The following is a 20,462-nucleotide window of genomic DNA, read 5'->3' on the forward strand; positions in this document are numbered from 1 at the left end:
AGCCGCTTTGTTTGAAAGAGGCTTCAAATTCTCCTTAAAAAGTTAACTCGAACCCTTCCCTTAGGTGGCAGAGCCAAGGGGAAGAGAATCTTTATTTTTTGAGCTCTGCAAAATATATAAATTGGATTACAAATGATCCCCCCTGTAATCTGGGAGCAAGACCCTTGAAGCCGTGACTAGCCGATATTGTGAGGATACAAAGGAAAGGAAAGTATCAATTACTGTGAACTCTTGAACTCTAGAATTATATGGTTAAACTATTAGATACAATAACAATTTGAGTTCTGAGAGGTTTTGGAATTTAAAAGGCAATCAGATCTTGGAAATAAAATAAATGAATTAGTTCAGATAAAAATCTCAGTAAAAGAATATAGCACCACCTCCGCCACTACAACATATGCCTTCTTTTGAAATATGAGAAGACAAAGAATGCAGACAGCCAAAGCACCCAGTCTACAATCAGAAGAGGACTGTTTACAGTACATTTTGGAACAAATCCAAGAAATGGTACAAGAAATGTGTAACTGTAACAAAAATCACAAGAAGAAGAAAAGGAGGAGCAGCAGACTGGTAACCAAGAGCAACCTGTGAGAGAGGTTGCGAAGGACATTTATTTGATTCAAGAATCTCCAGACCAAGATGGAATTTGGGGCTCTGGTTTTCCAGTGGGAGGGGGAGACCAGGTCCCAGCTAGAGACAACCAAGCTGTGGCAGAAGAATATTGGGCCTGGATTTGTGCCTCTCTAGTGAGAGAAGGGGGACACAATCCAGGCAGAAGATGGGTGATAATAGGGGACAAGGAAAATGAAGATGGGGGAGGAAGACTGGCTGAAGAGTTGAAACAACAGAAGGGGAGGAGGAGTGAATGGCGTGGTTTAGAGTGGTCAAGAGAGGGAGTGGGGTGAAAAAATTTATGGAATTTTAATTAATGGATGGTTTAAAAGGTCTGAAAATGGAAAGTATTAAGGAGCTGGTTGGGGAATCGGGGGAATTGTTACCCAGGGGAGGGAGGGGAAGATTTAAGAGGAATTGTAATATTCTAGGTATGATGTTGTTAGAATTGGGAAAATGGTATATTTTTCAGGGGGGAATTAAAGGCTAAGGGAAATAATTAGAGACAGTTAAGATGTTTTTAAAATTGATTAAGTTATATTATTGGGTGAAAAATAAGAATTTTAATTGTTGAATTATTATGCAAAATATCGTGAAAGCTGTATAATGGGATTTAAAATAGACTCGGGAAGGGAGAGACGGGAAAGTCGAAGTTAAGATATTAATAAAATTTGTTTTTGTGCTTTTTGTTTTATTTTTATTTTTCTTGATTTTCTTTTTTATTTGTTATGTTTTTTCCTATTTTTCTATTTTTTATGCAGTCCCATCCCCCCCTGCCTCACCTACAAAAATTGGTTGTTTTCTCTGAAGTGGTAGGCAGGACTGCTTCTAGAAGAGGAACATCAAGCCATTTCCTCCAAATTAAAGCATCAAACAAGAGCTCTTAATAGGTGTCTATCCAGTGAATAGTTTCCTGATGCTGCCCCAGCTGCAGAATCACAGTGTTAAGAGATATATGGCAACAAAATCACAAAAAAACTTGCTGGGTTTCACTGTTACAGTTTATTTTAGTTATCCCAAAACTGTAAAATATTGCGTGTTATAAACGACTGTTACGTTTTTATTTTATTTTATGATTATATAATTTTATGTTTTAATGCTTTGCTGTACCAGTATGCATGTATTTAAGTTTCAGTATTTACCCAGTATTATCACACAATAACAAAGTAAAAATATAAAACTTACTTCTCAGTGTCTCAAAAGAAGGTAGGCTCTCAGACGAAGACAGTGGTGAAAACTCCATTTGTTCTTTCGGCACATTATCTTTTGATTTAGTGGACTGTTTTACTTGCTGTACCTGTTTTATTTTGGTTACCTCACTGGAAGCAGCACACTGTTGTACCTTTGGTTGATTGACAGCTTTGTTTTTCATACTTTTGTGTTCTGGCTGGAGATACAAAAAAAACAAACCTGACATATTTCACTAGATACTAAGTACACGGGAAATTTTATGCTGGAAACAAAATTAATAATTAACATATTTATTCAAAAATATTGGGCAGGATTCACTTAATGATCTTCATCAGTGGAAGCCCTGCAAAAATACTTCCACTTGTACAATGGGCTTTTCCATCCTTCCCCAAAAACTGATTTGGCAGAGGTGTGTGTCAAAAGAAACCTCCAGAACAGCACACAGGGCAAGAAGGAGAGGGGAATCATTCTATCTGGCAAACTTAAAGGCTTACACTGATGGAAAATATATCATGGAGTGACATTGAATTCTACTCGGTGTTTTACCATTAGACAAAGTGGCAATCCAAGGGTGTAACTGTATTTCTATCATGCTATGTTTGCCCTAGTATTTTTCCTGTAGTATTTCAATTTCTCCTTCTTTAATCTGGTACTAATATTCACACATTTCTCTGCCTTTTATGTTTCCCTTCTCCTGGAACTACAATCTATCATGGGCATTTATTTGGTGCTTAAAACAACACTAAATTTGTACAATTACAAATTCAGAGTGCTAGGGAGAAATGGGATCCTTACCCTCTGCTAAAAAATGTTTTCTATTACAGTCATACCTCATGTTGGGTCCACTTCAGGTTGCGTCTTTTCACGTTAAGAACGCGGCAAACCCGGAAGTGTTTACTTTATCACACTTCACGTGTGCGCAGCAGCGCAGCTCTGATTGTGGACTTTCCGGGATGCGAATGGCACCCCGGAACGGATCGTGTCCACAACCAGAGGTACCACTGTATTATATTGTATTATTTATATTATTACAGCTTGATTGTTTAAGATCAGTTCAGATAAGGGCATTTAAACATATTTACAATTATTTTTAATTTACTAGGGAGTCTTTAAAATGCAAACACTAACAGAATCTAAAATAATTAATAATGCTGCACAATAAATTACAACTTACATGTTCTTTTAAAACGTCTTTCTTAGTTAAGTGTACTGACTCCTCTTCACTTTCAGTTGATGAATCTGAGAGTTCTTTATAACGTTTTTTGGCTAGTGCTGCTTTTCTGGGTTGTCTTGATCTGGCTGGTGCTGCTTTCCCCACAGAATCATTATCACATTGATAGGTAGAAACTGGTACCTTTATTTATTCAAACAATGTACGAACGTGTTAGTGATGATTTATTAATTATCAGGCCAATGAGCACATTCAGAATTTTGAGGAAGTGGGGGCCAACCACAAAATGTGAGGGCATGGAATAACACAAAATGGCTCTCATATATAAAACACTCTTTGGCATGTCGCTAGTAGCAGGAAAGTATAACAGAAGTAACAGGAAAAAGTCAGGAAACGCTATGGTGAACACAAGCAAGGAAAACTAAATCCTTGCTTCTACCCCCCTTTGAAGAGAAAACAGGCAAATCAATGCATGGAATTCAGTGAACAGGAAAGACTGGCAAATCTTGAGTAAAGATAACAGGCCAGAATAGGAGTTCAAAGAAATTATAGGTCTGCTTCAAGCAAGGCAGAAAAAATGAAATGAAAAATGGCCAAACAGCTCCTCCTTATATCGCACAGCAAACTGAATCGACTTTGCTTATGTGATCAGATTATTTATATGTCTTGTCATATGGATAGATTCAGTATTAATGCTTCTAAGATATACAGTTTGAAAGTTTTATCATACCTTATCATTTATGGTTTTCATCTGTTGAGGAATTTCCCCCATGCTTGTTGATACAGAATACATATCTAAAACAAAACAAAGCAAAACAAAACAAAACCTTACAACATCAAGTGCAATAGAACTTCATTTAGGCCAATTATATTCTGCTTCACTACTCAGAACAAATTTTAAAATCTTTGTGTCATGTCATTAAACATGCCCTAGATCACCTCAATGTAGGTACATATGGCCATTTTAAATGTGAGTACCATTACTGAACAGGAACTCTAACCTGTCATTCCTGATCTACAAAGTTTGTTCCAGTGGAGTATGTTGAACAGTAAGTGATATACTATTTTCATATTTTACCCACTCAAGAAACAGCAAAATATCACTAGTTTCCACCACTAAATCTGTCAGGGAAAAATACAATATCCACTTCTACAAATTCATCTGACATGTTCTAAGTATACTACACTGAAGGTCTACAAGACAGCAAAATAATAAAACATTTACTATCATAGAACAAAGTGAAGGTCATTACAGCTATAAACTTTGTAATATATAGATTGCGTACTTGTATCCAGAGTTTTAGACTTCTGTTTTCTGGGTCTGCTATAGTCAACCAGCTGCAGTTTAGGCTTTCTATTTGATTCTCTTAGCCAGCTAATATCTGTCCTGTCATCATCTCTATATTCTGTATCTGTGTCACTGAAAAGGTGCTTCTTGTTTTTATTAGTTCTGTTCTATAAAATAAGGAAACACTGATAAACCATTTACTGACATTAAATTTGCAGGAGCCTTTCCAGCTAAATTACTTATGACTGAGTCCTTAAACAAGTCAAATACTGAAGACAACCAAAACCAATGAAACTAGTTTACCATGACTGATTTAAACCCAGTGGCTGTCAAAATAGCCAATTATGGTCCTGGGTAAAATTATTTCCCAACTGTCAACTAGTAGCTAAACCTGGGTCCATAGCACTCTCATCATAACTTAACACAGTTTAGCTAACACCATATTATAGCAGAAAAGGTGGGTAGGGCTAAGAAGGTTGGAAATACAATGGCTCCCCCCTTGGCAAATCCTAATTTCTTTTATGGCAGACCAGAGGGATTAAGTTCCCCAGGGCCATCTCAAGCAGGTCAGGCGCCCTGGCACTGAGGCGCGGAGATCGCGCCGGCGCCCCCGCAGCGCACAGCATGGCTTCCGTGCGGCTTTGCCGCATAGCGCCCCCCTCCCGGCCCTGCGCCACCGGGACTGCACCTAGAGCCAGGCCTGAAGTTCCCTCTCAGGTCTGCCCAAGTTAACTCTACCCCTTCTCTCCTAGTAGTTTTTTGATTGGCTAACAGAAGAACAGTGGCTGCTTTGCTCCACACTAGGCAGCCATTCATTGCCGCTGCAGCCCCCTCCTCCTCCACTTCCAGCACACAGAAAACCTCCCCATGCAATAAATTTGGATTTGTGAGTATATTAATCTATGGATTACATTCATGATTCGTAGATGGCTTTTTGCACCCCTTGTATTTACTGGTCAAACTGTTTTAAATATTGGGGACTTTGAATTCTACTTCTTTTGTATTCCTGGTCTTTAAATACCTTCTTATCTTGCTTCTTTTGGATTATAATTTCCTCTTTATTTCCATGATTCCTGAAACAAATATAAAGTAAATAATGTAAAAATTATACCTAAAGTAGGTACTCTATTTGGATTAATTTGTTTTCTGACTACTTGAATGTCTGGAAAATCTTATCAAGATACAACAGGTGCCCACTATCTAAACTTCTGGAAACAACTGAATACATTTTTGTTCCAACAAGCTTTCTAAGGTGGATAAATGGGTCTTTGCTACAAGTGTCTGTTTTAGTTTTGTTTCAAATTTATGGGTTTTTTATATTTTTACCTATATTTTGCTGTTTTATCGTACATTGTCTTGAGATGGCTATGTAAAATACCTCTAGTTGCGTTAGGTTCATGTTGCGGATTTTCGGGTTGCGAACGTGGCAAACCCAGAAGTGTATACTTCCGGGTTTCGCCACGCACGTATGCGCAGGAGCGCTCTGTTGCGTCACGCGCAGAAGCAGTGCTCTAGTTACGGATGTTTCGGGGTGCAAACGGCACCCCAGAACGGATCGCATCCGTAAGTAGGGGTGCCACTGTAGTAAGCAAATCAAAATATATGTACTTATACTTTTATTATCATGAGGTGGGTTAAAAGGAACTTGGGTCTAATGATCCAAATATGCTTACTTTTTCTTTGGAACATCAGTACTAGCTTCCAGTTCGGTAAGATGAAATTCTTGGATCTAAAATGTAAATACCAAAAGACATAAATCAAATAGAAATAAATCAAATCTCATTGAATTTTTTTCTGGTTCATCTAATTTTGATGGTTATATCACCCAAGCAATCATGTGTTTTTATTTCCTTTTTGTAATGAAATTTACAAAAACAGACTGTATCCTTCTGAAAGACTATAGAGACTGAAACAGCATAGGAAATACTACAATTGTTTTTCCATATCCTCCATTAATCAAGTCTATTTTGTATATAGCTATAGCAATGCAAAGGGTTAGATACTGATAAGCCCCTTCCAAATAAACACTTTTTACATGGTTCCAAATCACATTATGAACCTCTGGAATATCAAATATCCCTATTAAAATGTTAGATGCATGGAAAATATAATCAGCTCCTCTTTTAATTTAATATATCCTTATAATATTATGGGTATCTGAGGGAATCATGTTTTCCATACAAATCATGCTGCCCTTTGAATAAAGCATGAGGTGAGCTGCTTCATGCAGCCTGTATTCCACACATTATAACTGCCATATACACAGATTTCATTTGCCATTATTGCTCAACTGCTGGAGTTACTCTGCCAAAGGAGATCCTTGCAACATTCATGTTGTTTTAGGTGGCAATAGGAGCACATCGTTTTCACTGGGCTTTCTAGTGACTGTCATTTGGAAGCGTGAGCAGGTGGATAGACAATGACAGGGTATGGTGTTTGGACTATCAGTTTTAAAGAAATCCTTTTATTTCAGTGAGTGATTTTATTTTATTCTGTCTATGCTTATCTTTGTATGCAAAATCTCTTCTAGTTACCTACGATGCAGATGTGAATCTGAATGCAGAGCTAGCAGGATGAACTCTTTGATGTATTTGATGCACCTAAATCTGAGTGCCCTGTTGATTAGTTGTCTGTGGCTTCAATTGGATCAATGTATTATCATTAATTTTTTTTAAAAAAAAAATCATCATCACCAAAGCAGCATGCTGAATAAAATGTTTTTTTTAAAAAAAAAAATATGCCAGACGGTATATCATTTATACTATGTAAAGAAAATGAATGTGGGCAAAGATTGCGTTAAAATGGTGTTATAATTATTTATTTACCTAAGCAATCATTCATTTACATTAAGTGCAGTTTGTTCCCTCTAAATTTCTCCCAGTTTGGGGACATGCCTGGAGCCGGAGCCAGAAAATTTCCAACTATGGATCCAGCCTGAAGATATGGCATAAGGTTAAGGATGTGACAGTGAATCTGTCACTCTGCGCTTCCCACCATTAGGACTGCTCTTCCCATTATAATGGTACTCCCAAATTGACTGCCTTATCTGGGCTGCTATACCCTACCTAATGTAGAGCAGTCCCTAATGTGACTGTGATCATCTGTTTATAATTAGTAACACACTATTTGCTACAATACTGATCTTACTCCAAGTTTTACTGTAGGTTCATCAAATCCACTCAGATTAAAGTTGTAGACATCGTCCCTATCAAAAGAGATAAAATTCTATTCAGTATACTCTTCATAATCTAAATTATTGTACTTGTATGAGATGGTGCTTTACTTACATAAGGTCCCCAGTAGTTACGTTAAGCAAAGTAGTAGTTTTTAAACTTCTAGAACTTCTGCTCTGAATTTTTTTCTAGGCATAAAAGAAGAGTTAGAAAAAACCTGTCCAGCAATACTCCTCAACTCATGCAATCCTTTTTTACTTTAACAAGACTGATTTAACTATGTTAATATTTAAAAGTTGCTTTTTGGCCTCATAAGGTGCCCCCAAATAGGTTCAAAACCTTAAAGATGAAATATCACTAAGGAGTTTTAGATCAGTAATGATTAATAAGTGGTTGAGTCAAACATTAAATTTACTATATGATTGTATATTTTATTCTTACGTATTGAAACAATTTTAAAACAAAATTTTAATATACCTCTTTGTATAGAAAAACCACATACCTTACAACCTGACTTATTTAAAGATGTGCTGTAAAAATAAGTAAAAATAATATAATAAATCTATTTCACACCAGAAAATTCATTAGTAAAAAATATTTGCTTTAATGCTATGTTTTAAGGGAATTAAGTAATATCATGGAAATTAAAGCAAGACCAGTAAACTATTGTAATTCTAAATACATTACTAGCCTGCAAATAACTACCATAAAAAGAAAATATGTATACAATACCTCCTGTTAGCAAAGAACTGGCACAATTTTCTCGTATTTTTTGCACCCTCCATTCCTTTGTATCGGTGGCTGATTTTACTTAGTAATATTTCTGTAGTTTCCATCATTTCTTTTTGTTTTGCTTTCTGTAAGATTTTGAAAATAATTTGTTAAATTTCCCAGAAAATCTGATTAGTAAAATAGTACAGCTTCTACAGCATTGTTCGGAAAGTCAAAGGTGTCTGTATACCAGTTGGAAAATGAAGAACATTCATACAACACGCAGTAAATTTCTGCTCCACTAAAGCCATTTGCAGTTATGATATTAACAGCAGTAAGGAGATAAGTGTGCATAAAGCTGAGCAAAAATGGTTCGGGAGTTATTTACTGGAGTTTATCAGCTGGATGAACAAGAAAGGTTTTGAATGGAATCTTTCCAAAACTTTCATTTTTAAAAAATCCAGCAAACAAGCAAGCTTCTCCCCTATTCACATTAGTTCTCCCTAGAATTACAGGCTATGTCTCTTCCTACATTTTATTTTGTAGATCAGGGTTGGAATCAGAGTCAAGGATGGTGGAACTGTAGGTCAACAATATCTGGAGGGCACAATGTTCACTATCCCTGCTGCAGACTGTCTCCATTAAGTGCAATAATTTTAAACACGGGTTTAGGTACCAGGGCACTTGTAAATGCAGTCAACTTTAATGATAACATTTATGAAGCACTTACCAATTTTAAAGAAAAATATCTTTTGAAAGTGATAATGTTTATCAGTTCACAACCTCTTTGAAATAATATTTTAACCTAAATAGATTTTATGATATCTATATGGTTGAACACAGAGGAGTGGTGGGAGAAACCAGCTGGGGAACCCAGTCCAGAGTGATGGTTGGACAACTATGACATAGGGAGAAGAGGGAGAAGAATGTGAAGAAGAGGTGTCAAATGTTAAAGGGTAACAGGGCTCAGTGAGTTGGGAGCTGTGGCAGACAGACCAGACATCAAGAATCAGAGGCAGAAGCTGAAGCAGACGAGTGAGAATAGGGAGGTTCAGAGGCAGAGATGAAAGTAATGGGTATTCTCCATCCCCCTGCTGCAATAAACTCCCCTTCCCCCTGGAACCAGAAGAGGTATGAAACGGGAGGAGCAAAGGCATCTGAAGGCAGCCCTGTGCATGGACGTTTTGGATGGGTGACGTTTTACTGCATTTTTAATATTTTGTTCAGAGCTGCCCAGAGTTGCTGGGGCACCCCAGTCAGATGGGCGTCATATAAATATCAAAATTATTATTTCTTCAAGGCAGGCTGCACAGAGGTGCAGTCTCTGGTTGCTTGCAAGAAACCCTGAAGGAGACATGGATGGCTGTAGGCGGGCGGGACTTTTATTCTCAGCAGCTGAGTTCGTGGAGTAGAACCTACAGAGCATGAGCTGCTGTGCTCATTAGGCCTGAAACACAGACAGGTTTGTGAAGATCGTGTAGCTTTGGAATTGTGTGATTTACTGACTGGCTTGGTGCGTGACACTGTACCAATTTGAAATCTTAACAAACTGTGAAGTAAACTGGCAGGGTTACTTGATGTAGTGATAATATACAAGTTATTAAAATACAGTATCTGAAAAGTCATGACTATGATTTCCAAATAGAAAAGTAATTCTGAGGCTGCTTTGCCTTCTCTCATTTTACCTGATCTGTTTTCTTGTCAGTAGTTCCTTTTCCAAAAGAAACATCAAAGCTAGCATCATCATTGGTTTCCATAACTAATACTGAATGTCTTGAACTCGTCGTTGCTTTAAGTGATATTTCATGTTTACTGGGAGCAAGCTTTATGCTGTTATCTTTTGATATGCTCTCATCCAAATGTTTAAAACTGCTACGTGACTCTGTGCTCTTTATATTGCCAGTTTTTCCTGGTATTTTACTGATTTCATTGTACTGCTGCTCCACGATTTTTCCATAGCTGTGATGTTTGTTTTTCAGCCCTGGAGAAGGCATTTCAAATACTGACGTGAACACTCTTGGCTTGACAGCTTTTCTACATGAATTAGGACCTAATATCACACATACATAAAATGAAGTTAAAAATGGGATTTAAAGAAAAACCTGATTTAACACTTTTAATAAATGAAGTAAAAGTTTAACCTTGATGGTCTGTAATTCCCAGTGCACTATTCTGCTTGTTACAATGTGATATTATCTCCTCGGGTACACAACACTTCTGTTTTTTCCGAGTTCTAGCTTCTGCAACAGAATTTTCCAGAATGCCAGGTAACCTAAATAAAGAAAATGGGGAGAAAATCCTACTTTTACCACTATTGTATGTGGTTGTCCCTCCCTGCTTAGTAGGAGGCTTTGTGAAGCATAGGAATGTGAAGTTTTGGCCACTGTTGCAATGAAAAGTGCTCCAGAAACACACTTCTCTTTCTTTTTTTGGACCCTATAGACTACTGTAAACCAATTGCTCAGAAGCTCAGAAGCTGCAGAGCTAACTCGCTTGTCTGTATAAGACAGAGTAAAAAACCTTAAGGTTCCTCATCTCCAGGAAACACATAAAATCTGTTATGAGTGGCTTGCCATCTTCCTGAAGAAATGCAAAACCCACTGGTGTCTGCTCTGCTCCCCTGCAAAAAATGTGGAGGTTTTGAAAGAGTAAGCCTGACTTTCTGAGCAATTAACAATGCCTTCTCCCAAAGCAGTGCTCTTAAGACACAAAGTCATCTACTGCTTGCCTGGCAAGTAAAAGCCTGGCTATGTTGGGAAAGTAGAAGACACAAAGACTATGTCAGAAAAAATCCCACCCCTTGAGTGACAAACCTGTAAAGATGGAAAAAACACAACCAGAGAGTGACCAATGAAAACAAAAAGACAGAAGTATAAGGAGGAAACATAGGTAAAAGAAAATATAAAGGGGGGGGGGAGTAGTTCAATTTTTTCCCCTCACAGAGAAAATACTTAGCAAAGAGCAGTTCTCCAAGTAAGTTACTGCTGGGGTGGTCAAAGGAAAATAGAGTTGGAAGGTGGGAATTATCTTAGATGGGCCATATATCAGTTATAAAGATGAATGTATTGCCAAAGATGTTATTTTTATTTCAGACCATTCTGATTATTGATAAGCTGAAAAGTTTTAAAGAATGACAAAAGGCATTGTCTAAATTTATTTGGCAGGGGAAAAAACCTAGAATTAAATATAAATTACTAACAGATGTTAAAGAAAGGGGTGGCTTCTCACTGCCAGATCTAAAGATTTATTTTGAAGCAGCGGCCTTTTGCTGGTTGAAAGAGTGGTTTCTGCTGGAGAATACAGATGTGTTGGATTTGGAAGGTTTTGATAATGCATTTGGATGGCATGCATATTTATGGTATGACAAGGTTAAGGTCCATAAAGGTTTCAAAAATCACATAAGGAAATCATTGTGTAATGTGTGGATAAGATATAAAGATTTGTTAGAAAGAAAAACACCCAGGTGGATTTCGCCTTTAGAGGCTAAGAAGCATAAAAGGTTACGGTAAATATGGAAGATAAGTGGTTAAAATATAAAGATATTTTGATGGAAGTGGAGAACCCATATAAATTGAAATCTTATGAGCAATTGAAAGACAAACTAGATTATTGGTTCCAATATGTACAGATAAATGAAATGTTTAAGATGGATAGGAAAATTGGTTTTTAGACAGAGAAATCAAAGTTGGAAACGGAATAATTAGAAGCAAAAACAAAGAATCTTTCCAGAATCTACAACTTATTGCTGGAGTGGCATACGAAAGATGAGCAAGTAAAATCAGTGATGATTGATTGGGCTAAAGATGTGGGGCATAACATTATGATGGCAGATTGGGAGAGGTTGTGGAAGAAGGGAATTAAGTTTACAGCATGTAATGTATTAAGGGAAAACTTAATGAAAATTATGTACAGATGGTATCTAACACCTGTTAAGCTGGCTAAAATATACCATAACTATGATAATAAGTGCTGGAAGTGTTAGGAAGTAGAAGGAACCTTCTACCATATGTGGTGGACATGCCCCAAAGTAAAAGACTTCTGGGAAAAGATTTATAATGAGTTGAAGAAAGTGTTGAAAAACACATTTATGAAAAAACCCAGAAGCCTTTTAACTTGGAATAATAGGGGAAGAAATCCCCCAAAAGGATGTTACCTTCTTTTTGTATGCCACGACAGCAGCAAGAATCTTAATTGCAAAATACTGGAATAAACAAGAATTACCAACTATAGAAGAATGGCAGATGAAGATGAAAGTCTTTATGGAACTTGCTGACAGGGAGACTCCGAGACCAGACAGAAGAGACAGTGGAGGAAGATTGGAACAAGCTTAAACTTTATTTAGGGAAATATTGTAGTGTATAAGAATTTGAACTTCTATGGAAGAAAACTTTATTAGGCTTTAGGGATGTAAATAGATGTTAGGAGAAAAGTCAAGGTGAATGTAAGGTATTTGTTTTGATGTAAAAAAATGGATAGAATGATAAGTTGTTTAAATGTTTAAAATGATGATTATGAAACTGCTAAAGAAGATTAGAATTAGAAATGGAAATCAGTCAGGGGGGACTTGGTCTCAAAGACAATGGTTTGAGAAGTTAAAGAAAAGTTTAAATGAATTTATGTATTGTTATTGTTTGTCTCTTTTTATTTTCTGTTTTGTTATAATGTTATATTGTTGTTGTTGTTTTAGTGTGTTTATATTGGCATAACTTAATAAAATTATTATAAAAAATAGAGTTAGAGGGTGGGAGCCATGCATGCCCATAGAGGGTGGGGGCAGCAGGGCAACCACCAAAACTGTAAGCTAGCTTTAGAACTTAACTGAATTATCTTTGCATGGGCAAATAACTGGAGCTACAAAGAACTCTTGCACTAACTAAATGCTAACTCGTTTAAGAGTCGTTTTTTAACCTAGTAAGCAAGGCGTAAGGAAGGCCAAAAGAAAATATGATAATAAGTGACAGTCAAAGTTTCCAAGCCATAGGCTGGAGGGGATTTTGGACCCTACTCTGCTAACATCCATGTTTTTGCTTGAGAGAGAAGATGTGCATAAGGAAAAGACAACTGATGATATAGGCCTTTCTAAACTATTAAGGAGGAAAACACCTCCTGACATGAAATCAGAGCCATCCACCAGTGTTCTGCTATCAGTACTACCGTAGTTAACATTTAGATTTACTGTTTATAATTGATTTCCATTACTTACAATGATGTGTCACTTTTTTCTACCAGCTGAGAATCAGGAACAATATCCATCAATTCATCTAAGTGAAACATAGACATAAAATTGGACTTAAAATCTTCATCTTGTTAAAGATTTTCCATCCAAATTTTATTTCTTTTTAGAACATTTTTTAAAAAATCATTTTTATTAAATTTTTCACATCAACAATCCAATCATATCACATTAATTATTCCAAATTATACAAATACGTATCGGTTAATCCAAATATTCTGCCAAATTAAAAAATATTTTGCTTCCCATGCTTCAAACTTGGAGAGTTCTAATCATAATCATAATCATAATAGTAATAATATATTATTTATACCCCGCCCATCTGGCTGGGTTTCCCCAGCCACTCTGGGCGGCTTCCAACAGAAAAATAAAATACAGTAATCTATTAAACATTAAAGGCCTCCCTAAACAGGGCTGCCTTCAGGTGTCTTCTAAAAGTCTGGTAGTTGTTGTTCTCTTTGACATCAGATGGGAGGGCGTTCCACAGGGCGGGTGCCACTACCCAAGAAGGCCCTCTGCCTGGTTCCCTGCAACTTGGCTTCTCGCAATGAGGGAACCACCAGAAGGCTCTCGGTGCTGGACCTCAGTGTCCGGGCAGAACGATGAGGGTGGAGACGCTCCTTCAGGTATGCTGGACCGAGGCCATTTAGGGCTTTAAAGGTCAGCACCAACACTTTGAATTGTGCTCGGAAACAAACTGGGAGCCAATGAAGATCTTTCAAGACCGGTGTTATGTGGTCTCGGCGGCCGCTCCCAGTCACCAGTCTAGCTGCCGCATTCTGGATCATAAATTACTGCCTTTCTAATCAATATAGTCCAAATCCTTTCCAATAATTCTGTTGTTATCCTTCAATCTTCTACAGCCTCTGAGATATTCCCACAAGTGAGTTTAACCAAGCATATCTGTTTCTGTGTGGATTTTATGTCTATGATTCTCTTCCATAAGTTTGCAGTGTCTCCTCACGCACTGAAATTTTTGCTGAATCCATCCAAGAGTCTTATCATTGCTGGCAGCCGCCATCTTCCGACAGTTCCAATAAATCAAGTCCACGCGTCTGCTCTTTAATTTCTCAAAACCGGGTACAAATTAGTCTTTCCAGGAAAGGCCAGCCAAGTCAAAACTGAAAACACACATCCAATGACATATTTATGGCTCCCTCGCTCTATGACTGTTTGTCTGTAACCCGGTTTACTTCAAAATGGTGGATTCCCTAATTAAAACTGCGTCACATCCCACAAATCTTCTTGAAACCGTCCACAAGGAATTTTAACAAGCTCCAGCTGCTGATGAGATCTGCTTCTATTTATTTAGGGAATCTTCGATCGTCTTCCAAGCGTATCAGATAATAAAAACCTTAATTGTATATATTTTCATTTCCACACAGTTTATATTTTAAATGCCATATTATATCAACGAATTCCCAACTTTCCATTTCTCGCTTGTTATGGATGTTAAAAACGGTTCATCCAGGGGAGTTTCGTTAAGTAAAATCTTAAGGCATAATTTTTTAAAAAGTGTCTCCCTCCCCTTTCTGTTCCATCCGACATACCACTCTGTCTCTGATGTGATGTTTCCTTATTATCTCCTCAGTGGCTGGGGTTTTTGGCAGAATCTTTCCCCTCCTCGTCCGAAGCATGTCCATAATTTTAATCCAATTTTTCATCTTAAATCATGGTACTTGATGACGCTTGCTGGGACAGCGTCTGGACAGACTATCTTGAGGGCTTTCCATCTGGACAGACTATCTTGAGGGCTTTCCATCCAGTGCCCCCCAGCCCCTCCTTCTTTCCGAATTTGGTACCGAGTTAAATCAGCATCTGCGGATGAGACTGCATCCCCCCCTCTCTGGGGAGATTTTGGGATGCTGCTTACTCCCATAACAGCCTCTAAATACCCCTTGATGTCGGAACGATGGAATAATCAGCCATCTTCCATCGCGCCTCAAGCGGAAGTACCTCTTTTTAGAACATTTTAACCCGCTCTTCAGCTGCAATAGCTGCATACAATCAACTGAAATGAGACAAATAGAAAAATAATTTAAAAAGCAGAGTGAAACGTGTCAAGCAACTTGCCTGCTTTTTGTTTTTCACTGGTGTTTAAAACTTCCTTGTAAGGCATGTTGAAAACATTTTGAATTGGAGCTTGCTGTATATAAAAACAATAGAAAATATTGATGTAATTAGCAAGCATTTATTTTCATCTGTTTCTCAAATATTGTTCAAACCGTTTCACAGGTTCAAGCACAAAATACATAAACTCTCAAAGATCAATACCACATATCCTAATAAAACATTTTTTTAAAAAACGTACAGTACAATACATGCAGTACATGCATGCCCAGGGGAAATACTATATAGTTCAATGGGATTTATTCGCAGGTAAGTGTGAATGGCCTGGACTAATTAAAGGGAAATAAATATGTTAGGTAATGAAAAAAGCAACAGTAGACAGACAAAAAAGCATCTTCCTCCAACATACTCCTCTTTGGGGCTTTGGAGCAGAACTGATGGTCCAAGCTCAATGAAGGTTGGCTGGATTGACATTCTACAGTGTGGTATAAAAATTAGCCTTTTGTGTTTGCATTGCTCTGGAATTTAATGATGATCTATTTTGCAATACAGCTAAGCACTCCAAAGTCCACTCAGTCTTGATTTATTAGATGTATTTTAACTATAAATTAAGCTTCTGAAAGGGAGCAAACAGTGTACACAAAGATTCAGTAAGAGCAAAATTAATAGCTTTGAGATTTCTACCTGGCTAAACTAAAAGGAAGTGTAGGACAGCTATCACATAGTTGTGTCATAAATCCTTGGCCAATGTGTTCTCCAGTATCAGAAACCTGGTCCCAGCCAGCCCATATAAGAATGGGCAGCTCTTTGCCATATGTGCGGTTTTGAAGCTTCCATGTGAGTCTACCCTAAGTTACGCAAACATATAACTACCTTTTTTGCAGCAGAATTATTCTTTCTTACAGACTTGGTAACCAAAGATAGAGGCACATAATCATCTTCTTGGTTGAAATTCGCTGCTCTTCCCTCAGTTATTGAGAAAATATCAGTTCTTCCCATAGAGCTCGTCATTTTAAGAGGTGCTTTAACTCTGCCTTTCAGTGGAGTTGCTGGAAACAAATCCACATTTGAATTATTTTAATGAAGTTCGCATGTTCTGTGTTGTTTGTGCCAAAACTGCAGCAAATGGGCTTACTACAACTTGGATATTGAACAGAGCAGAACTATTACTCTCTCAGTTTTAATCTTTAATCTGGAACTCATTACATACCATGGGGGATCTCACACTATACTTTTCTTGCTTCACTTACTTGTGGGAACCAGAAACACCTTGGAGTCCCAAATTCGATTTAAAAATAGAAAAAATGTTTATTTACAGAATCAATATGGAGATCTGAGCATGTAAAATGACACATGTGAAGTACCAAATGTTTACAAAAGATTAAATTGTTTCGTTCAAATAAAGAGATTAACACAGGCTACCCAGATCCTGTTGGTCGAACCAAAAAGTTATACTTTAGAATAGGATTAGAGACAGATATAGGCAGAGAGCAGGAATGTTACTGTGAACATTTATTTTAGTGGACATGCAGGATACATTCAGAAAAGTAAGAGTTAGTCATCATCTAGGTCAGCCAGTGGATACATGTCCAGGTTTTGGACATATCACTCAGCTCCGGAGTCTCTTCCCCTGGTTCTGACCGTGTCTAAGCTGAAGTCAGAGACCCAGAGCATAGTCATGGCACAGCAGGACTGCCACATTCCAAGCTTTTAAGAGCCAGGTGTAACTGAGCTGGGGGTGTGTGTGGCATTTAAGATGACAGTCACTTTCCTTAAGTAAGCAACTTGGGAAACATTAAAAATCATATTGGAAAGATTTGCCAACACACTTTGAAACTTAACCTTATAATAAAAGTGTTTTTAAAAATAAATCCTATTTCAAATATAAGCCTACTACAGGCACAAAACAATACTGAGGTCCACTTTCATATTATGCTGATCTCTTAGTTTCTTACATTTCATAAAAAGCTATTGTCAATATCAGAATTTGGCAAATCTGCAGCTGATCAATCCAACTATTAGGACTACTGTCTTTAAGGAAAATCTGTCTCCCACTGTAAGAAATGTAGCATTAAAAGGTAAGAGGAATACCGATGAACTTGCTTGGTTTTCTAGATTGGAATATGTATGGGGGTCAACTCTAGTGTTGAGAGACAGTGTGATGTAAGAAAGAGACAGAGGATTAGCCCAGGAAGATCTGGATTCTAAAACCAGGTTGAGGGACCACAGTGCAGTGGTCAAGCACATTCTTTGCATGCAAAAAGTCCCATGTTCAACTCAATCCAACACATTTCCAGTTAAAAGGGTCAGGTAGAGGTGATGATAAAAACTTCTGTCTGGAAACATGGCTATTGCCAGTCATAGAATCATAGAGTTGGAAGAGACCACAAGGGCCATCCAGTCCAACCCCCTGCCAAGCAGGAAACACCATCAAAGCATTCCTGACAGATGGCTGTCAAGCCTCTGCTTAAAGACCTCCAAAGAAGGAGACTCCACCACACTCCTTGGCAGCAAATTCCACTGCCGAACAGCTCTTACTGTCAGGAAGTTCTTCCTAATGTTTAGGTGGAATTTTCTTTCTTGTAGTTTGAATCCGTTGCTCCGTGTCCGCTTCTCTGGAGCAGCAGAAAACAACCTTTCTCCCTCCTCTATATGACATCCTTTTATATATTTGAACATGGTTATCATATCACCCCTTAACCTTCTCTTCTCCAGGCTAAACATACCCAGCTCCCTAAGCCGTTCCTCATAAGGCATCGTTTCCAGGCCTTTGACCATTTTGGTTGCCCTCTTCTGGACACGTTCCAGCTTATCAGTATCCTTCTTGAACTGTGGTGCCCAGAACTGGACACAGTACTCCAGGTGAGGTCTGACCAGAGCAGAATACAGTGGTACTATTACTTCCCTTGATCTAGATGCTATACTCCTATTGATGCAGCCCAGAATTGCATTGGCTTTTTTAGCTGCTGCATCACACTGCTGACTCATGTCAAGTTTGTGGTCTACCAAGACTCCTAGATCCTTTTCACATGTACTGCTCTCAAGCCAGGTGTCTCCCATCCTGTATTTGTGCCTTTCATTTTTTTTGCCCAAGTGTAGTACTTTACATTTCTCCTTGTTAAAATTCATCTTGTTTGCTTTGGCCCAGTTGTCTAATCTGTTAAGGTCATTCTGAAGTGTGATCCTGTCCTCTGGGGTGTTAGCCACCCCTCCCAATTTGGTGTCATCTGCAAACTTGCTCAGGATGCCCTCAAGCCCATCATCCAAGTCATTGATAAAGATGTTGAACAAGACTGGGCCCAAGACAGAACCCTGTGGCACCCCACTAGTCACTACTCTCCAGGATGAGGAGGAGCCATTGATGAGCACCCTTTGGGTTCGGTCAGTAAGCCAGTTACAAATCCACTGAATGGTAGCATTGTCTAGCCCACATTTTACCAGCTTCTTTACAAGAATATCATGGGGCACCTTGTCAAAGGCCTTGCTGAAATCAAGATAGGCTACATCCACAGCGTTCCCTTCATCTACCAGGCTTGTAATTCTGTCAAAAAATGAGATCAGATTAGTCTGACATGACTTATTTTTCAGGAACCCATGCTGACTTTTAGTGATCACAGAGTTTCTTTCTAGGTGCTCACAGACTGTTTGCCTAATGATCTGCTCTAGAATCTTTCCTGATATTGATGTCAGGCTGACTGGGCGGTAATTGTTTGGGTCCTCTCTTTTCCCCTTTTTGAAAATAGGGACAACATTTGCCCTCCTCCAGTCTGCTGGAACTTCGCCTGTTCTCCAGGAATTTTCAAAGATTATTGCCAGTGGTTCTGAAATCACCTCTGCCAGTTCGTTTAATACTCTTGGATGTAGTTCATCTGGCCCTGGAGACTTGAATACATCTAAACTAGCCAAGTATTCTTGTACTACCTCCTTACTTATTCTGGGCTGTATTTCACCTGCTGAATCATCTGCTCCATATTCTTCAGGTCGGGCGTTGTTTTCTTTCTTGGAGAAGACTGAGGCAAAGAAGGCATTGAGGAGTTCTGCCCTTTCTCTGTCCCCTGTTTGCATTTCACCATCTTCTCCTCTGAGTGACCCCACTGTTTCCTTGTTTTTCCTTTTGCTACGGACATACCCATAAAAGCCCTTTTTGTTGCTTTTAACCTCTCTAGCGAGCCTGAGTTCATTCTGTGCTTTAGCTTTTCTGACTTTGTCTCTACACGTGCTGGCTATATGTTTGAATTCCTCTCTGGAGATTTCCCCCCTTTTCCATTTTTTGTACATATCCCTTTTAAATCTTAACTCAGTCAAAAGTTCTTTAGATAGCCAGCCTGGCTTCTTTAGGCACCTTCCATGTTTGTAGGAAGGTCAAAGTAGACAATACTGGGCTAGTCAAAGTAGACAATACTGGGCTAGATGGACAAATTGATATAATCCAGTTTCCTATGCTCTTAACCCACCTCTTAGCCAAGAAGCTCACCTTGCACCACTCACAAAATCTTCTATCTCTCATAGAGGTGTTTTGGGGGCTGGGCAGAAGGCTGGGGACAGAGGGCATCTCCTTACAGTTAAAGGTCAACATATAGATTTAACCATTTATTGACTTTAAAAGCTTAAGACTCTGCTACTGTAATTTGATGGTGCCTTTGAAGAGTACTCAGTATCTATAACTGCAATTTGCCTTATGACAGAATGGGCCATCAATAGCATAGATGATTATAACTTTCTGCCAACAATACAAAATGATTTTGACTATTAAGTCATAAATCACTGGGTTCCTAGTTGAGGCAACTTTGCACAAAATAAGGCAATTTTCAATTACTTCTGCAACAATTAAGATCAAAGCATCGCCTGATTTCAAACCACCGTGAATCAATATCAAACAGAAAGGGCACACATTACTGTTCTCTGGCTTCTTCATAATTATAGACTCCCCTCCCCAGAGTTTTGCCAGAGCCTATCCTGTGTCCTACATAAATGAATAAGAAAATGCTTGTGGAAACCATTAGCAGGCTCAAT

The 20,462-nt window shown here is 38.2% G+C and overlaps 1 protein-coding gene across 7 annotated transcripts in view; it reads right to left on the reverse strand.

The window, feature by feature from the left end:
• SYCP2 (synaptonemal complex protein 2) overlaps nt 1-20,462 on the reverse strand; it is a 56,691-nt gene that overhangs the window by 17,987 nt on the left and 18,242 nt on the right. For 6 of the 7 annotated variants that reach the window (XM_060277327.1, XM_060277329.1, XM_060277324.1 and 3 more), the window contains 15 exons: nt 16,323-16,498; nt 15,453-15,525; nt 13,350-13,407; nt 10,288-10,418; nt 9,832-10,196; nt 8,168-8,292; nt 7,938-7,965; nt 7,550-7,623; nt 7,410-7,467; nt 5,936-5,991; nt 5,284-5,335; nt 4,261-4,429; nt 3,705-3,769; nt 2,978-3,157; nt 1,798-1,999 (listed from right to left, as the gene is read on the reverse strand). In XM_060277327.1, the coding sequence (XP_060133310.1) occupies nt 1,798-1,999; nt 2,978-3,157; nt 3,705-3,769; nt 4,261-4,429; nt 5,284-5,335; nt 5,936-5,991; nt 7,410-7,467; nt 7,550-7,623; nt 7,938-7,965; nt 8,168-8,292; nt 9,832-10,196; nt 10,288-10,418; nt 13,350-13,407; nt 15,453-15,525; nt 16,323-16,498 (1,812 nt within the window). The remainder of the gene's footprint in view (nt 1-1,797; nt 2,000-2,977; nt 3,158-3,704; nt 3,770-4,260; nt 4,430-5,283; nt 5,336-5,935; nt 5,992-7,409; nt 7,468-7,549; nt 7,624-7,937; nt 7,966-8,167; nt 8,293-9,831; nt 10,197-10,287; nt 10,419-13,349; nt 13,408-15,452; nt 15,526-16,322; nt 16,499-20,462) is intronic. The other variant, XM_060277328.1, reaches the window with a different exon arrangement.

The sequence above is a fragment of the Zootoca vivipara genome, chromosome 7, assembly GCF_963506605.1.
Source record: "Zootoca vivipara chromosome 7, rZooViv1.1, whole genome shotgun sequence".
Classification (NCBI taxonomy): Eukaryota; Metazoa; Chordata; class Lepidosauria; order Squamata; family Lacertidae; genus Zootoca; species Zootoca vivipara.